Here is a 14,111-nt window from a genome sequence, read left to right on the forward strand (position 1 = left end):
TGTCCTGGGGTGCCGCGTGACTCGAGCAGCCCTATGGCCCCGCCGCCATTGGTGGTTCTTCCTGGGGCGCCCAGTATACGCGGCCCCCAAATCTCGCAGTCATGACTCAACTACTCTCTAGGTCCCTTACTATCCTCATATGGAACGTCAATGGTCTAGGTCACAAAATAAAAAGAGGTGTGGTCCTACAGTTCCTCAGGCGTCACTCCCCTGACATAGTCCTCTTGCAGGAGACCCACTTGGTTGGCAACACCTGTCGGGCGCTGCAGCGAGGGGGTTACAAGCTCTTGGTCCATGCTGGGTTTGCTCCTGGGTCCCGAGGTACTGGGATCTTGGTTAGAAAATCTCTCCCACTCACCTACTCACGCTGCTGGGCCGACCCTCTGGGCCGGTTTGCTATTGTGGAGGCCTCCTGGGAGGGGCGCCCCTTGAATGTCATCTCTGCATACCTCCCGCAAACCTTGGTACGAGACTCCCTCAAAGAACTGGGCACTCAACTGTTGGGCCTCTCCCCGGGCTCACTCATAATTGGTGGGTATTTCAACGCCACGATGTGCGACGACCTGGACCGTTGGCCCAAGAGGGACTCACATCGACAGAGCTCTGACTTGGCTGACTTCGCTCAGGCTTTAGGTTTGAAAGACATTTGGCGCACTCATTTCCCAGACACCCCATACTTCACATACTACTCTAACGCACACCACAGTACTTCAAGAATTGACTATTTCTTCTGCCCCGTTGCAGACATAGGCTGCTTTCTCCGCCCAAGAGGTCTCCCTCGCGGTATTTCCGACCATTCGCCGCTAATGGTGGACCTAACTTACAACCGCCAGTTGGTGAGGGGACCTATTGTTATCAATCCCTGGCTCTTGCAGGTTCCCGATATTAGAGAGGCGCTGCGGGAGCGTACCGACCTCTACTTTGCGGAGAACGTAGGCTCGGTGGACTTGGCTGTTACACTTTGGGAGGCCTACGTGGCAGTCGTAAAAGGTGAAGCACTAGCCCTTAAGACAAATCATCTGCGTAAACACGCCGAGCACATTACGCAGGCGGAGACCACTCTCATCGGCCTTGAGGCGTCCTACAACGCAGCACCATCGGATTCCGCGGCTGAACGTCTCCAAGCCCAACAACTGGTCTACAAAGCGCTGGCCCAAGAGAAGGCACAGGCGCTCCTGCTCCACACGCGTCATCGGGTCTACGAATTAGGAGACAGTGCAGGCAAGATGCTTGCATGGCTGGAGCGTCGCGACCAAGGGTCTAGATGGGTGTCATCCATCACTAGGCCTGATGGATCGGTGGTAATAGACCCCCAGGACATTGCGGAGGTGTTCGCTGATCACCTTGAAACTGTATACACCGCTGGAAGTGGCTACTCATCTGCCGAATCTAGACAACTGTTGGAGGAGATGCGCCTCCCGACCGTCTCCGATTTGGACCGGCTTGCCCTAGACGCCGACCTCTCAACTGACGAGCTCACCACGGTGCTTTTTGCTGTGAACTCCGGCAAAGCTATGGGCCCTGACGGAGTCCCAGTCGAGTTTCTGAAGGGAATGGTCCCTGACATTGTTCCCCACCTTTTGAATATGTTAACGGAGGGCCTGGAACTTGGTGTGCTCCCTCTCGATCAAAGACTGGCCTCCATAGCGGTCATTCTCAAACCTGACAAGCCCCCTTCTGCGTGTAGCTCCTATCGTCCGATTTCCTTGATTAACGCTGGGGCCAAAGTCCTGGCTAAACTACTGGCGACTCGACTCCTTCTGGTCCTCCCCTCTCTTATTCATGACGACCAATCCGGTTTCCTCCCGGGCCGTAACACGGCGCTGAATCTCCGTAGGGTGCAAAGCGTGTTGAGCCGTCAGCCCACCTTGTCCCAGGATGCTGCTATTCTATCCCTCGATGCAGCGATGGCATTCGACTCGATTGAGTGGCCCTACATGTTTGAGGTTCTCCATCGCTTTGGCTTCGGACCCAAAGTTATCGGATGGGTGCGTCTCTTATATACTGACCTCTTTGGCCAAGTCCGGGTCAATAACTTCCTATCCCGGAGATTTTCTCTCCATCGAGGCACCAGACAGGGCTGTCCCTTCCCCCTTGTTGTTTGCCCTCACCCTGGAGCCTTTGGCTCATTGGGTTCGTTCGGATGCCTCAATCAGAGGCTTACGATGGAGCGAAGAGACTGTTGACAAGATTTCTCTCTACGCCGACGACATCCTAATATACGTGTCGTCCCCTCAATCCTCCATCAACAGCCTGTTCCACGTTCTTACCAACTTTGGGAAATACTCGGGCTATGCAATAAATTGGACCAAATCGGTGCTGTACATGTTGCATGGTCAGCCGCCTCGCCTGCCCAGGGGGTTCTCTATCACGTTAGCCTCTGAGGGCTTTACATATCTCGGTATCTTCATCACCCCTGACTTCCAACGATTCTATGATCGTAATTTTCTGGGCCCACTTCGCAGGCTTCGTAGCGATGTTGCTCATTGGCGCTCCCTCCCGCTTTCTCCCCTGGGACGGGCGGCACTGTTTAAAATGCTAGCGCTCCCACGATTCCTCTATGTCCTACAGAACTGCCCCTTCTCCATTCCAGATTCATACTTCAGGACAGTGGAGAGTGAGCTCCGACTGCTGCTCTGGGAAGGTGGTGCGGCTCGTATTGCTCTCAGTAAGCTGTTTCAGGGATGGTATGACGGGGGAATAGCCCTCCCTAATCTCCGTCTTTACTATTGGGCCTCCCAGCTCGTGGTGATTAACCAATGGAAACATGGCTCACCCCAGAACCCGGCCTTTTTATTAGACAGAGACCAGACGGGGTGAGAAGGCTACCTGGGGGCCTTATAAAGCAAACCTATGAAGGCTAGGTATACTGGGCCTATGGCACATACGGTGGCCGTCTGGCACAGAGCCAATGCAAAGTTGGGCTGGGCTGACAAACTTACTAAAACCTCGCCTCTGTGGTCCGCGCAACGTCTGGGCTCCCTTTGTTTCTCCCGTGGCTTTGAACGGTGGGATGCGATAGGGATTTCTGAGATTGGAGACCTGGTATGCAAAGGTAAATTGCTGACCTTTAGTGACCTACAAGCTCAATATGACCTAGCATCCACCGAGTACTTTCGGCAACTACAGATCACACACGCCCTACAGGCCGCCTTTCCGGACTTCTCCTCCATACCTGCAACCTCCCCTTTGGAGGATAGGCTGTTGTCGGAACCTCTCTCTGAAAAGGCCATATCCCTGACCTACCATAAGCTCTGCAATAACCTTCCTGACTCCTTCTTGACACTGCGGGCCAAGTGGGAAGCTGACCTGGGTCCTTTGGGGGACGATGAGTGGCGCTCAGCGCTAATGTCCCCGAGGGAGTCGGCCATATGCCATAGGTTTCGATTGATCCAACTAAAAGTGCTACACCGAGCATACATGTCCGCCCTCACCCTGGCCAAAATCGGTCGGCGACTCGACACCTTGTGCCTGAGTGGTTGCGGTCTCCCCGGAACCTTCTACCATATCCTGTGGGATTGCCCCGCGATACAACAAGTTCTGGTCGGCTGCGCTGCGTAAAATGAGCAGCTCCTTGGGCAAACCACTCTCCACATCGCCCAAGGAATGTGTCCTTAATGTTTGGGGGCCGAACGACCTCACTGCCTCTGAACTGCGGTGGGCGGCACTGGGGTTCCTGTTGATCAAACGCTCCATAGCGATGGGGTGGGGCTCCCCGGACAGGCCACTGGAGGTGAGATGGGTGGCTGCAATGGACCAATGTATGATAGCCGAGAAAACCATATATAAACTGAGGGGCTGCCCCAAGGTGTGGGATAAGAAGTGGGGACACTGGAATGCTTTCCGTGGCGACCTATGTGATTCTCCAACGGCGGAACTGGCGATGCCCCTAGGAGAGAAGGTGTGGGCTGAGGAGGTTGGAACTGGTTTCTACTTTTTCTCCCCCTATTCCCTTGGCGCAATGTGAGATGTTCCTATCATTCTGCTTTACATCAACAGGGCCTAGGACGATGTTGCATCACTAATACGGACTGGACCCCTGGGTTGAGTGTGGGCTATCTTGATTTTCTCTGCTGGATTTGTTTTCTTTGAGTAATGTTCTGTTAAATGAAAATAGTGGTGTGACTACTCTGTTTGTGTCCAAGGCTGATATTGCTGTGTTTTTATGGCTCTGCTCTACTCTGACGCCGTCCGACCTCCGGGTTGTGGACCAAAGGGCTGTGTAATATTACTTCACCTGCTTCAAGCCTTTTATCATTGCCTGTATGGACGCAATTGTGCATTTGCATCTGACATTTTGATGATACACCACAATAAAAAAAGTTTTTTAAAAAAAAAACAGCGCTGCTATATCCAGATTACGCTGACGGCCGAGCGTCCGGTTAATACCCGCTTCTTCTTTGACCATTGATTCAGCCGTAATCTCGCTTCGTCTCACAATATCTCTGAGATGTTAAGCAAGGGAAATCCTTCGAAAGAGGCTCCGACATCCGTTCGAGCCTAAACAAGTTCAAAATGCAACAGTATTACGCACACTCATCAACATGCGTCGCGTCTGCTTGTAAACACTGGCTCCGCTCCTCCTGCTGCTGGGAAATGTAGTCTTTTCATCTAGGCAGGCACGAAACCCCACGAATCTTGACAGCCTCTCCCCAGGGGGACGAAACTCCCCCATCATCTCCTCATAGGCTCTAAGGCAAGAGACTACGCACAACTTTAGAGATTCTGGGAACGTCGGGTATGAGATTACCCTCGTGCTGCACTTGGTCCGTCTCCGGACTGTGAAGGTCACCCCTGAAGGAGTAAAAATCTAATCATTAATGTCCAGGGCACTGACATCCAAAACTTGTCTGCAAGATACCAGACAGAGGAGCATGGCTAACTTCACTGAAAGTTCCCTCCTAGATAGGAATCTACTGGGTTGCCAGGAGAAAAAAAGGTTCAATATCTGGTTAACATCCTAGAGTGCTGAGTACCTGGGCTCTGGGGGAAGGGAAAGCCGGATCCCCCACAAAAGACAACACACAAAGGGATGTTCCCCCACCGGGGATCCGTCCACCATTGTGTGTCCCGCGGAGATAGTGGAGTGGAAGGTATTTATAGATCTATAAGCCAAGCCTTCTTTGACTAGGGAGGCCAGAAAATGCAAAACATGGGTCACATCTGCTGCTACGGGATCAAGGCTCCATCGCAGACACCAACAGGGCCATCTGTTCCAAGTAGATTTGTAGCTTTTGACTGTGTTGACTGCCCAGAGTTTGGACATTAATTTCTCAGCTGCGTATGAAAGGCCTGGGACCGCCCATCGTCCTCTGTAATCTGTCACGCCATGAGAGCCAGTGACCCTTGCAATACAAGGGGTTGAGGTTGCTGCACTGGTTTGAGAAGCAACCCTGGAAACAGGGGAGGGATTGGAGAATCCCAAGAAAGTTCCAGAAGAACTGAAAACCAGACTTGCGATTTCCAAATCGGCGTGATAATGATCATTACCACCTCCGACTCTTGCCTGCGGACTTGTGCCGAGGCTCTTGTGATCATGGCGATCTGGGGGAAGACATAACTTCTCTTTCCTCCAGGCTTGGAGAAACGCATCTGTGGCCATCGCCAGGGGATGCGGCCTCCAACTGAAGAACCTGGACAGTTGATGGTCCAGGTGAGAGGCAAATAGCTCCACCGAAAAAGACCCCTTTTGGCTTGAAGGTCCGATAACACTCCTTTGTGCAGCTTCCATAGGCTCAAGTCCCGGAAGTTGGGACATTGGAAATCTGCTATCTGATAGTGCTAACCCGGAAGGAATTCTGCTGTAAGCGAGATCTGGTGATCCAGGCAATATTGCCTGAGATTAGAGGCAATGTCGGAGAGGGCCTTCAACTGGGTACCCCCAGGTGGTTGATGTAACGAACCGTGGGCAAGTTGTCCATTCTGAGGAGAATGCAAGACTGGATCATGTCCTTGGTCCAACACTGGATTGCGTCGGAGTCCGCAAGGAGCCCTAAGCAGTTGATATGTAAATGTTTTTCGTGAGGAGACCACAACCCTCCTGTAGCAAAATCGCCACATCTGACAACCCAGCCTCACCTGCTGGTGTTGGACTCTGTGACGATGTCCGGGGCGGAGCCAAAAATCACCTAGTCGTTCCATGCTTCCAAGTTGGCTTGCCACCAATTTATCTCCTCTCTGGCTTCTCTGGAGAGGGTCACCTGTTGGGAGTATGAGAGTCCCTTGCGTAAGTGTGCTTCAAGCGCTGAAGAGCGCGGTTGTGTAGTGGACCTGGGAAGATGGCCTGGATAGAAGAGGAAAGGAGGCCTACAGGCGGGCCACTTGTGTCAGAGAAATCCCAGGTTTGGCCAACGCACGTGGTAGTTTGGGCCGGATCTTCGCTACCTTCTGGGAAAAAAGACTGAGTCAATCAAGAAGCCTAGAAAATCACCTTTTGGGAGGGATTTGGACTCGTTAATTACAAAACCTATGTTCTGTAAGAGGTCGACTGCTCGCTGAAGCTGAATAGACAATTTGATACGGCACTGCGCCATTATCAAAATGTTGTTGAGGTAGACGATGAGTCTCATCCAGCCACGGCCCGTGGAGGGAGTTCCGGTGGGGCAGAAAGGCGGGGCAGGGGAGGGGCAGGATGGGGGTTGCTAAAAACCGGAATATGGATAATTGGAGGTAAGTAAACAATGTAATTAATAAAACGAATTTCGTAGCACGTGCTGTATCGCATTTTGCATTTTGTAGGAAACAGTGACGTCTCCCCAGCACCTGCAACAGTTCGGCCAAGCTTCAACCCCAAAACGCCGAACATTTCTCGTCTTTTCAGCCAATGGGAAAAACTGACCTCGAACAAGTGGGTTTTAAACATAATCAAATTCGGACACACACTAGAATTTGTAAACCTCCCTCTGCTCCATCCACCTTTAAAGACCCATACACCACATATAGCTCTTCTCAAGAAAGGTGCAAGGAGCTATAGAGTGCCTCGCTCTCAGGTGGGAAGAGCTTTTTACTGCTGTTGCTTTTTTGTCAAGAAAAAGTCGGGAGAATGGAGACCAATCCTTGATCTGAGGAAGTTGAACACATACCTGCAAAAGAAATCTTTTTGCATGGTTACTCTTCAAGAGATCCTACAACTCCTAGACCATGCAGACTTCATGACAACATTAGATCTGCAGGATGCATACTTCCACATCCTGATCCACCCCAAACATCGAAACTTCCTCCGTTTTACTGTGGCAGGTGCGCATTTTTAATTCAAGGTTCTCCCTTTTGGCCTGCGTTCAGCTCCAAGAGTGTTAACAAAATGCCTTGCTCTGGTTGCGGCTCATCTCAGGCTACAGGCCTGCAGATGTTTCCATATCTGGATGATTGGCTAATAAAATCTTCTTCTTTATGACAGGCCTCAGAAGCAACTCACACCTGCCTTCGCATCTTTCAATCTCTGGGGCTGTCTCTGAACTCCCAAAAGTCAGTTATTCTTCCTTCTCAAAGGATTCAGTTTCTGGGAGCAGTTGTGGACACTATCCAGGACAAAGCATCCTTGTCCACAGGAAGACAATCACATCAGGTTTCTCTAGCAACAGACCTACAAAAAAGAAGGTTCGCTTCTGTGAGGAAGATAAAATCCTTTCTCTGGATATTGTCCTCTGCAATCCTGTTGGTTCCTCTCTCCAGTCTCAGAATGAGACCTATCCAAAAGAACTTGACAATCAACGGCTTCAAATAACAGGGTCGTTTGATGAACTGGTGAGGATAATGCCGGCTATGCTAGTGGCTCTGCTTTGGTGGCAGCGCTCCAGCAATGTCTCGACCAGGCTAACCGTTCTTTCTTCCACACCGGAATTCATCTTGACTACAGATGCGTCTCTCGAAGGATGGGGTGCGCACCTCCAGGATCTCTGCATTAGCGGGAAATGGTCCAAAGCATTGTCAAGAATGCACATTAACTTCCTGGAGCCTCAAGCTATATTTCTGGCTTTGCAGTGTTTTCTTCCAAGACTCCAAGGGTCCTCAGTTCTCATAAGAACTGACCACCACTTGTGTGCATTACCTAAACAAGTAAAGGGGTACTCGCTCTCACATCCTATCTCAGGAAGCTCAAAACATATGGAAGTGGCTCCATTCGCACTACATTACTATAAAGGTGGAACACCTGCCAGGAGTAAACAACACTCTGGCGGACACTTTGAGCAGAACATCAAATTCTTGCCACGCTTGGGAGCTGGACCAATCAGTCGTGGATCACATTTTCCAGATGTGGGGCAGACCCAACTTGGATCTCTTTGCCTCCAAGACATGCTCATTCTATGCCAGTTGGGAACCAGAGAAGGGCTCTTGGGGAAACGCCTTCATGATCAGATGGATGAGGATTTTCGCTTACGCTTCCCCCCCTTTCCGTTACTCCCGAGGCTTCTAAGAAAACTAAAACTGGAACCGTGCCGAATGATTCTCATTGCCCCACGATGGTCACGTCAGCACTGGTTCACAGAGCTTCTCCTACACTCAAAATGCATCCCATTTCACCTCTCATTGTCTCCAACTCTATTGACAATGAGCAAGGGCCAGATTCTCCAGCCACATCTAACCCCTCTGCAGCTTCATGCCTGGCTTCTGAACTCACTGAATTGAAGGAGCTAGATTTACCGCAAGACTGTAGGGACATACATGCAAAAGCAAGAGCTCCTTCTACTCTAAAAACCTGTTCTCTGAAATGGAAAAGTTTCTGTTCTAGGTGCCGTGATAATAATACACATCCCCTGGACTGTTCTCCGGAGAAGATTCTCCCTTATCTTCTTTCACTAGCTAAGTCTGGACTCATGTTCACATGGGTTAAGCTGCTTCTGGCCGCAATCTCAACTTACAGGCGCTCTACTTGCGGCACATCTCTCTGCTCTAACTGTTTGGTCAAGCAATTTTTGAAAGGTCTCTTCAGAGCTTTTCCGCCCATCAGAGCTCCTCCCCCTGAATGGAAGCTTAACCTGGTTCTATCACAGCTCATGAAACACCCATTTGAACCTGGCCACAAAGCTGAGCTTAAATATCTCTCCTGGAAAACTGCTCTCTTGTTGGCGCTTACTTCGGCTAGGAGAGTCAGCGAAATTCAGGAATTTACTACTAAACAACCATACCTAAGATTTACCAATGACTATGTTCTCCTAAGAACAAATCCTACCTTCATTCCAAAGGTTCCATATTCTTTCCATCTTAATGAACCCATTAGTCTATGTAGTTTCTTTCCCAGTCCTTCCACTCCAACTGAGAAGGTACTACACACTTTGGGTATTAAAAGGTGTCTCAAATTCTATTTTTCACAAACTATATCCATCCGGAAGTCAGATCAATTGTTTGTATCTAATGGTGGTCAGAAATCAGGTACAGCGGTACCGAAATCAACAATTGCAAGATGAATTGCATCAGCGTTTCAATTTAGCCATTCTAAAGCTGGAAATTCTATGTCCGTGCAGCCTAAAGCTCATTCCACAAGGATAGTGGCATCATCAGCAGCACTTTTTGCAGGAGTGCCATTGGAAAAGATTTGCTGTGCTGCAACCTGGAAGAATGTGCACATATTTACACGGTATTACTGTTTGGATCTGGCTACGGAAGCTGAATCAGCAGTTGGTCAAGCGGTGTTACGCAACCTTTTCAAGTAAGGTAAGCCTCTGTTGAGAGGTGACTATGCTATTTTATGCTTTTGAATGCTATCTCTTTTAATAGTTAATGTTATTGTTGTTTCTCTCATTATTCCTAAATGTCTCTCTCATGTGGTATGGCATATGTTAGAAGTATTTTTACATATATATTTTACAAGGTATCAAATGTGGTCTCTATGATAACCACCATCGGCTAAGGAAATAAGGGCTTTACTGCTAGCTATTCTGATTCAAGCATATGAATCTATGAAAGTGACCCCAATACTGGATAAGAAAACAAGTTACTTACCTGTAACTTCAGTTATCCAGTATTGATATCTTTCATAGATTTACATGCAACCCACCCTCCTCCCCGGAGAGGCTTCCCTTATTAATATGTTATACTTACTGTCACTTGTGCTACGAAAATCTGAGGGACTTGCCTCTCTGTGGAGTGTTCTAGAGGGTGCTGGAGCCTGATTGGCTGTGAACCAAATTTGGTTCTTTTTTACAAAAGGACAAGGCTAGGCTAGTGTAGTGACTTTATTGTCCATTATAGCCTATTGTATAATATTTTATTACTGTTATGTATATATTTTATTTGTACTGTGAGACTCCCACCTCGACGGCGGGGATGATTCCCACCTCGACAGCGGGGATGATTCAAGCATGTGAATCTATGAACGATACCAATACTGGATAACTGAAGTTACAGGTAAGTAACTCGTTTTCTTCTCCAAGAAGTGAGATTTAAAAACAGTTCTGCTCCAGGAAGCGGGTGTTACACACCGTGAGTGAGACAGAGTTTCAGGGCATGACACTTGCATTGAGATAGCAACTGTTATTTTCTCATTTGCTGTGTCCCTTATTTACTGCTCTTACACTATCCTGATTGTGTGCTTCCCTTTAGTGTGTGTTGTTTTGCTCTGTGCTTTCTTACCCATCAAACTCTTCTCTGTGTGCTCCTGCTCCACTAGCGAAGTTTCTGTCTGGTGGACTAGAGCTTCTGTATGCAAGACTTTGAAGCACTGAAAAACTAAATCTTGCACCCGATGATTAATGTTACAGATATAAATTCACATAAAACGTTTCCTCTTTTATCATTTGTCTTTCCCAGGTCATTACTCTTGCTGCTGAAAAACCCAACATTTGTCTTCCTATGCCTAGCTGGTGCAACTGAAGCAACACTCATTGTTGGAATGTCAACATTCGGACCGAAGATTCTTGAATCACAGTTTAGCCTAAGTGCCTCAGAAGCGGCTACATTATTTGGTGAGTGATGGGATCTAAATTAGATTAACTTTGAACAGGAGGCTTATTTAAGATGGATACATCTACCTGTGGATTCCTCCGCTTTTGAATATCCCAATGTGCCAGCATTCCACTTAATGTTTTGTTTACAGCTCTCCCATGTCAACGAGAATATCGTAATGCCACGGCTCCCCATGCTTCCCTGCCTGATGTCTTCGGAGCCATAAGAAGCCCTTATCGGTGTGCTGCCGTCAGTTCCCTTTTTTTTTTGTGCTTTCGGCACTTAATGGATTTTCCCCAGGCTTTCCATAGTACTAGAAGCTCTTGTTAAATTTTTTCCAGAAAATAGCAACGTTGTTGCAAAGGAAGAATGTCGCCTCAGTGTCTAGTTTGCAGTCTTGCAGGGAATGTGCGGGTCAAATGTCAATCACAGACTCTCATGACGACTGTCTATGGTGCTTAAGATGACTCGCTGAGGTTGGTGTCCCTAAGTTCGAAGGCTCATGAAGACCGAGGTGAGATGTACCTGACTCCATCTCCTGAGGTCACTCTGATGTCTCCCTCGAGTCCAAGAGCATTGACTCTACCTACGCCCTGATTTGGAGTCTGTTATGGATCCAGTTTTGCCACTGCCACTGCCGCAGCCTATGCCTCCTAGATAGGAGCAGTAGTATCTATAGTTTCCGACTCCAAAGTCTGACCCATCAAGTTTTCTAAATGCCATGTATAGCATTTTCAGTAGGGTGATCGCTCCATCTGTTGCGCCTGCGGGCCCCATGGGTGCCCTAGCTTACTCCTTGGGTGGTTTTCCAGGACACTATCAGCAGGTACCGTTCCTGCCATTCATGTTGATTGCTCAGGTGTGCTGGCCTCCTCAGACGCCAAGAAGGGCTATGCCATCACCACTGGAAGAGGTTCGTTGAGATTCTCCGGTGATGGTTGAGCCTCTGGCATCAACTGGATCCATGCCCGCATCACACCACTCCTCTCAGGTGACAATGACATCTGCTGATCAGGTGGATGTGTCCCTGGCACCATTGCTGACGTCGCCGGTATTACCTTCAATGATGGCGATGGTCAAGGATAGGTCTTGGTTACCTTCTAACAAACTCAAAAGTAATTTTCTTACAGAAGTATTGCATTCTTTGTCATCCTCTACAGAGCCCTTGCTACCTTTCAGTGAAGCTCTCACTGAGACGATTCTTGAAATCTTGCAGAAACCAGTGATATCGGCAGCAATGTCTAGGTCTGTTTCAAGAAGGTATAAGCCTGCTCCTGGTGATCTGCCATTCTTGTCTTCTCATCCTACACTTGAGAGTTTGGTGGTACAAGCTTCCCGTTCCTCTAAGCTAATGCCGGAATCATTTCCAACTACTCCTACAGATAGGGAGTCCAAGAGAATGGCGCAGTCTGTAAAGAAAGTGTTTTTTTCTGGTCGCATGGCTTTGAAGTCGACTAATGCAACCTGTTGTTGGGGCGATATAACCAGGCGTTAATGGACTCAGCCAGGACAGTGGTCCCTAAGTTCCCTGATGATTTTCCGGAACAATTCTTAAAATTACTGAATGGCAGTCAGGTGTCTGCCTGTCAAGTCATTCAGTCGGCTGCCTGTCAAGTCCTTCAGTCGGGTTTGGATGCCTCTGATTTAGTCGCCAGGGTGATGGTATCTTCAGTTGCTACAAGGAGATAACACTTGGTTAAGGGGGTATGGCTTCTTGACGGATGTACAAGCAGCTTTAAGGAAGTTACCATTCAATGGTTCAAGGCTGTTTGGCACCAAGGTGGATTCTGCATTTGTAGAGACTCAAGGACAGCAAAGCAACGGCCTTCAGTTGTAACCTAAAGATTATATGCAATTTTGTAAGTTCCGGGGGTTTGGCCTGAACTTTTCCTTTCGAGGCAGAAGCCAAAATCAGCTACAGCAGCAGTCGTCCAATCCCCTTTACAGAAGTTAAAGGGGGGGGACAGAGGCAGGCAATGTGTAGCTGCCTGGTTAGAGGAGGCAGACCTGGAAGCAGAGGTCAGCCCGGGACCAGGGTTCAATTCCCAGCTCGGCGGGGTCTTGAGTCCTAAAATGTCCATGGACTCGACAATTCTTGCTCCGGTGCCTACTCGATTCACGGGTTCACACTCTGCGACTCTGGGCAATAGCTTGCTTAATCTCCACAACGGCCCCTCGCGGTGGGATGCCTGGCTTTCACCTTGCGGATACCCTGCCGGGGTTATCTCACAGGGGAATACCAGGATGGGTTCCCTAAGCAAGCGCTTAGAAACCGCTTGGTGATTTGCGCTATATAAATTCCTGTACATTTACATTTACATTTGCCCATCAGTCTACTTCCTCTTCTCCCCAGCCAATGTCACAAGAAAGCAGCCACAGTTCCACCATCTTGGAGCATGCTTTTCCAGTGGGAGGATGATTGGTCTATTTTCTTCCGCAATGGAGATCTGTAACAACAGATATTTAGGTTTTAGACACTGTGGACAATGAGCACTCCCTATACCCACCTTTTCCTCCCCAACAGGGTTTTTATTCAGAAGAGCATCTTCTGCTCCTACAGGAAGTTCAAATTCTGCTTCAGATGGGTGCAGTAGAGTTGGTTCCAGAGCAGGAATGGGGGTCAGGGATGATATTCCCAGTATTTCCTGATTCCCAAAAAGTACAGCCGCTTGCGTCAAATTCTCAAGCTTAGGATTTTGAAATGGTTCCTCAAGCAGGAAAAGTTCAAGATGCACAAGATGCACAATTGCTTCTAGTGCTGGATAAGGAAGACTAGAAGGTTTCAATCGATTTGCAGTATGCCTATTTTCACATACTCATTCTGAAATCGCAGAGGAAGTACCTCCATTTTACGGTGGCATCTCAGCATTATCAGTCTTACTTCCACACCTCGAGTTTTCATGAAGTGATGGCAGTGGTCGCAGTGCATCTCAGAAGGTAGGGAATCCAAGTATTCTCTTGCCTGGATGATTGGCGGATCAAGGCTAAGACTCCAGAGTTGGTGTTGCATCATTTGCAGTTGTTGTTCAACCTTGGTTTTACTATCAACATACCCAAATCTCACCTAGAGCCCTCCCAGCGCACACTGTTCATAGGGGTAGTACTGGACACTTCGTGAATCAAGCTTACCTGCCTCCTCAGAGCATACTGGGCATTCAGGCTATGATTTTAATGTTTCACAATAGAGCTATGTTTCCAGTCCTGAAGGTCTTACTTCTGCTCGGGCTGAT

At 48.6% G+C, this 14,111-nt stretch overlaps 1 protein-coding gene across 1 annotated transcript in view; it reads left to right on the forward strand.

Annotated features, from left to right (window-relative positions):
- The window catches only part of LOC144768159 (solute carrier organic anion transporter family member 4A1-like), a 269,403-nt gene that overhangs the window by 117,057 nt on the left and 138,235 nt on the right, over positions 1-14,111 (forward strand). Inside the window, exon 6 of the mRNA XM_078651609.1 lies at positions 10,747-10,901. Within this exon, the coding sequence (XP_078507735.1) occupies positions 10,747-10,901 (155 nt within the window). The remainder of the gene's footprint in view (positions 1-10,746; positions 10,902-14,111) is intronic.

The sequence above is a fragment of the Lissotriton helveticus genome, chromosome 7 (genome assembly GCF_964261635.1).
Source record: "Lissotriton helveticus chromosome 7, aLisHel1.1, whole genome shotgun sequence".
NCBI classification, from domain to species: domain Eukaryota; kingdom Metazoa; phylum Chordata; class Amphibia; order Caudata; family Salamandridae; genus Lissotriton; species Lissotriton helveticus.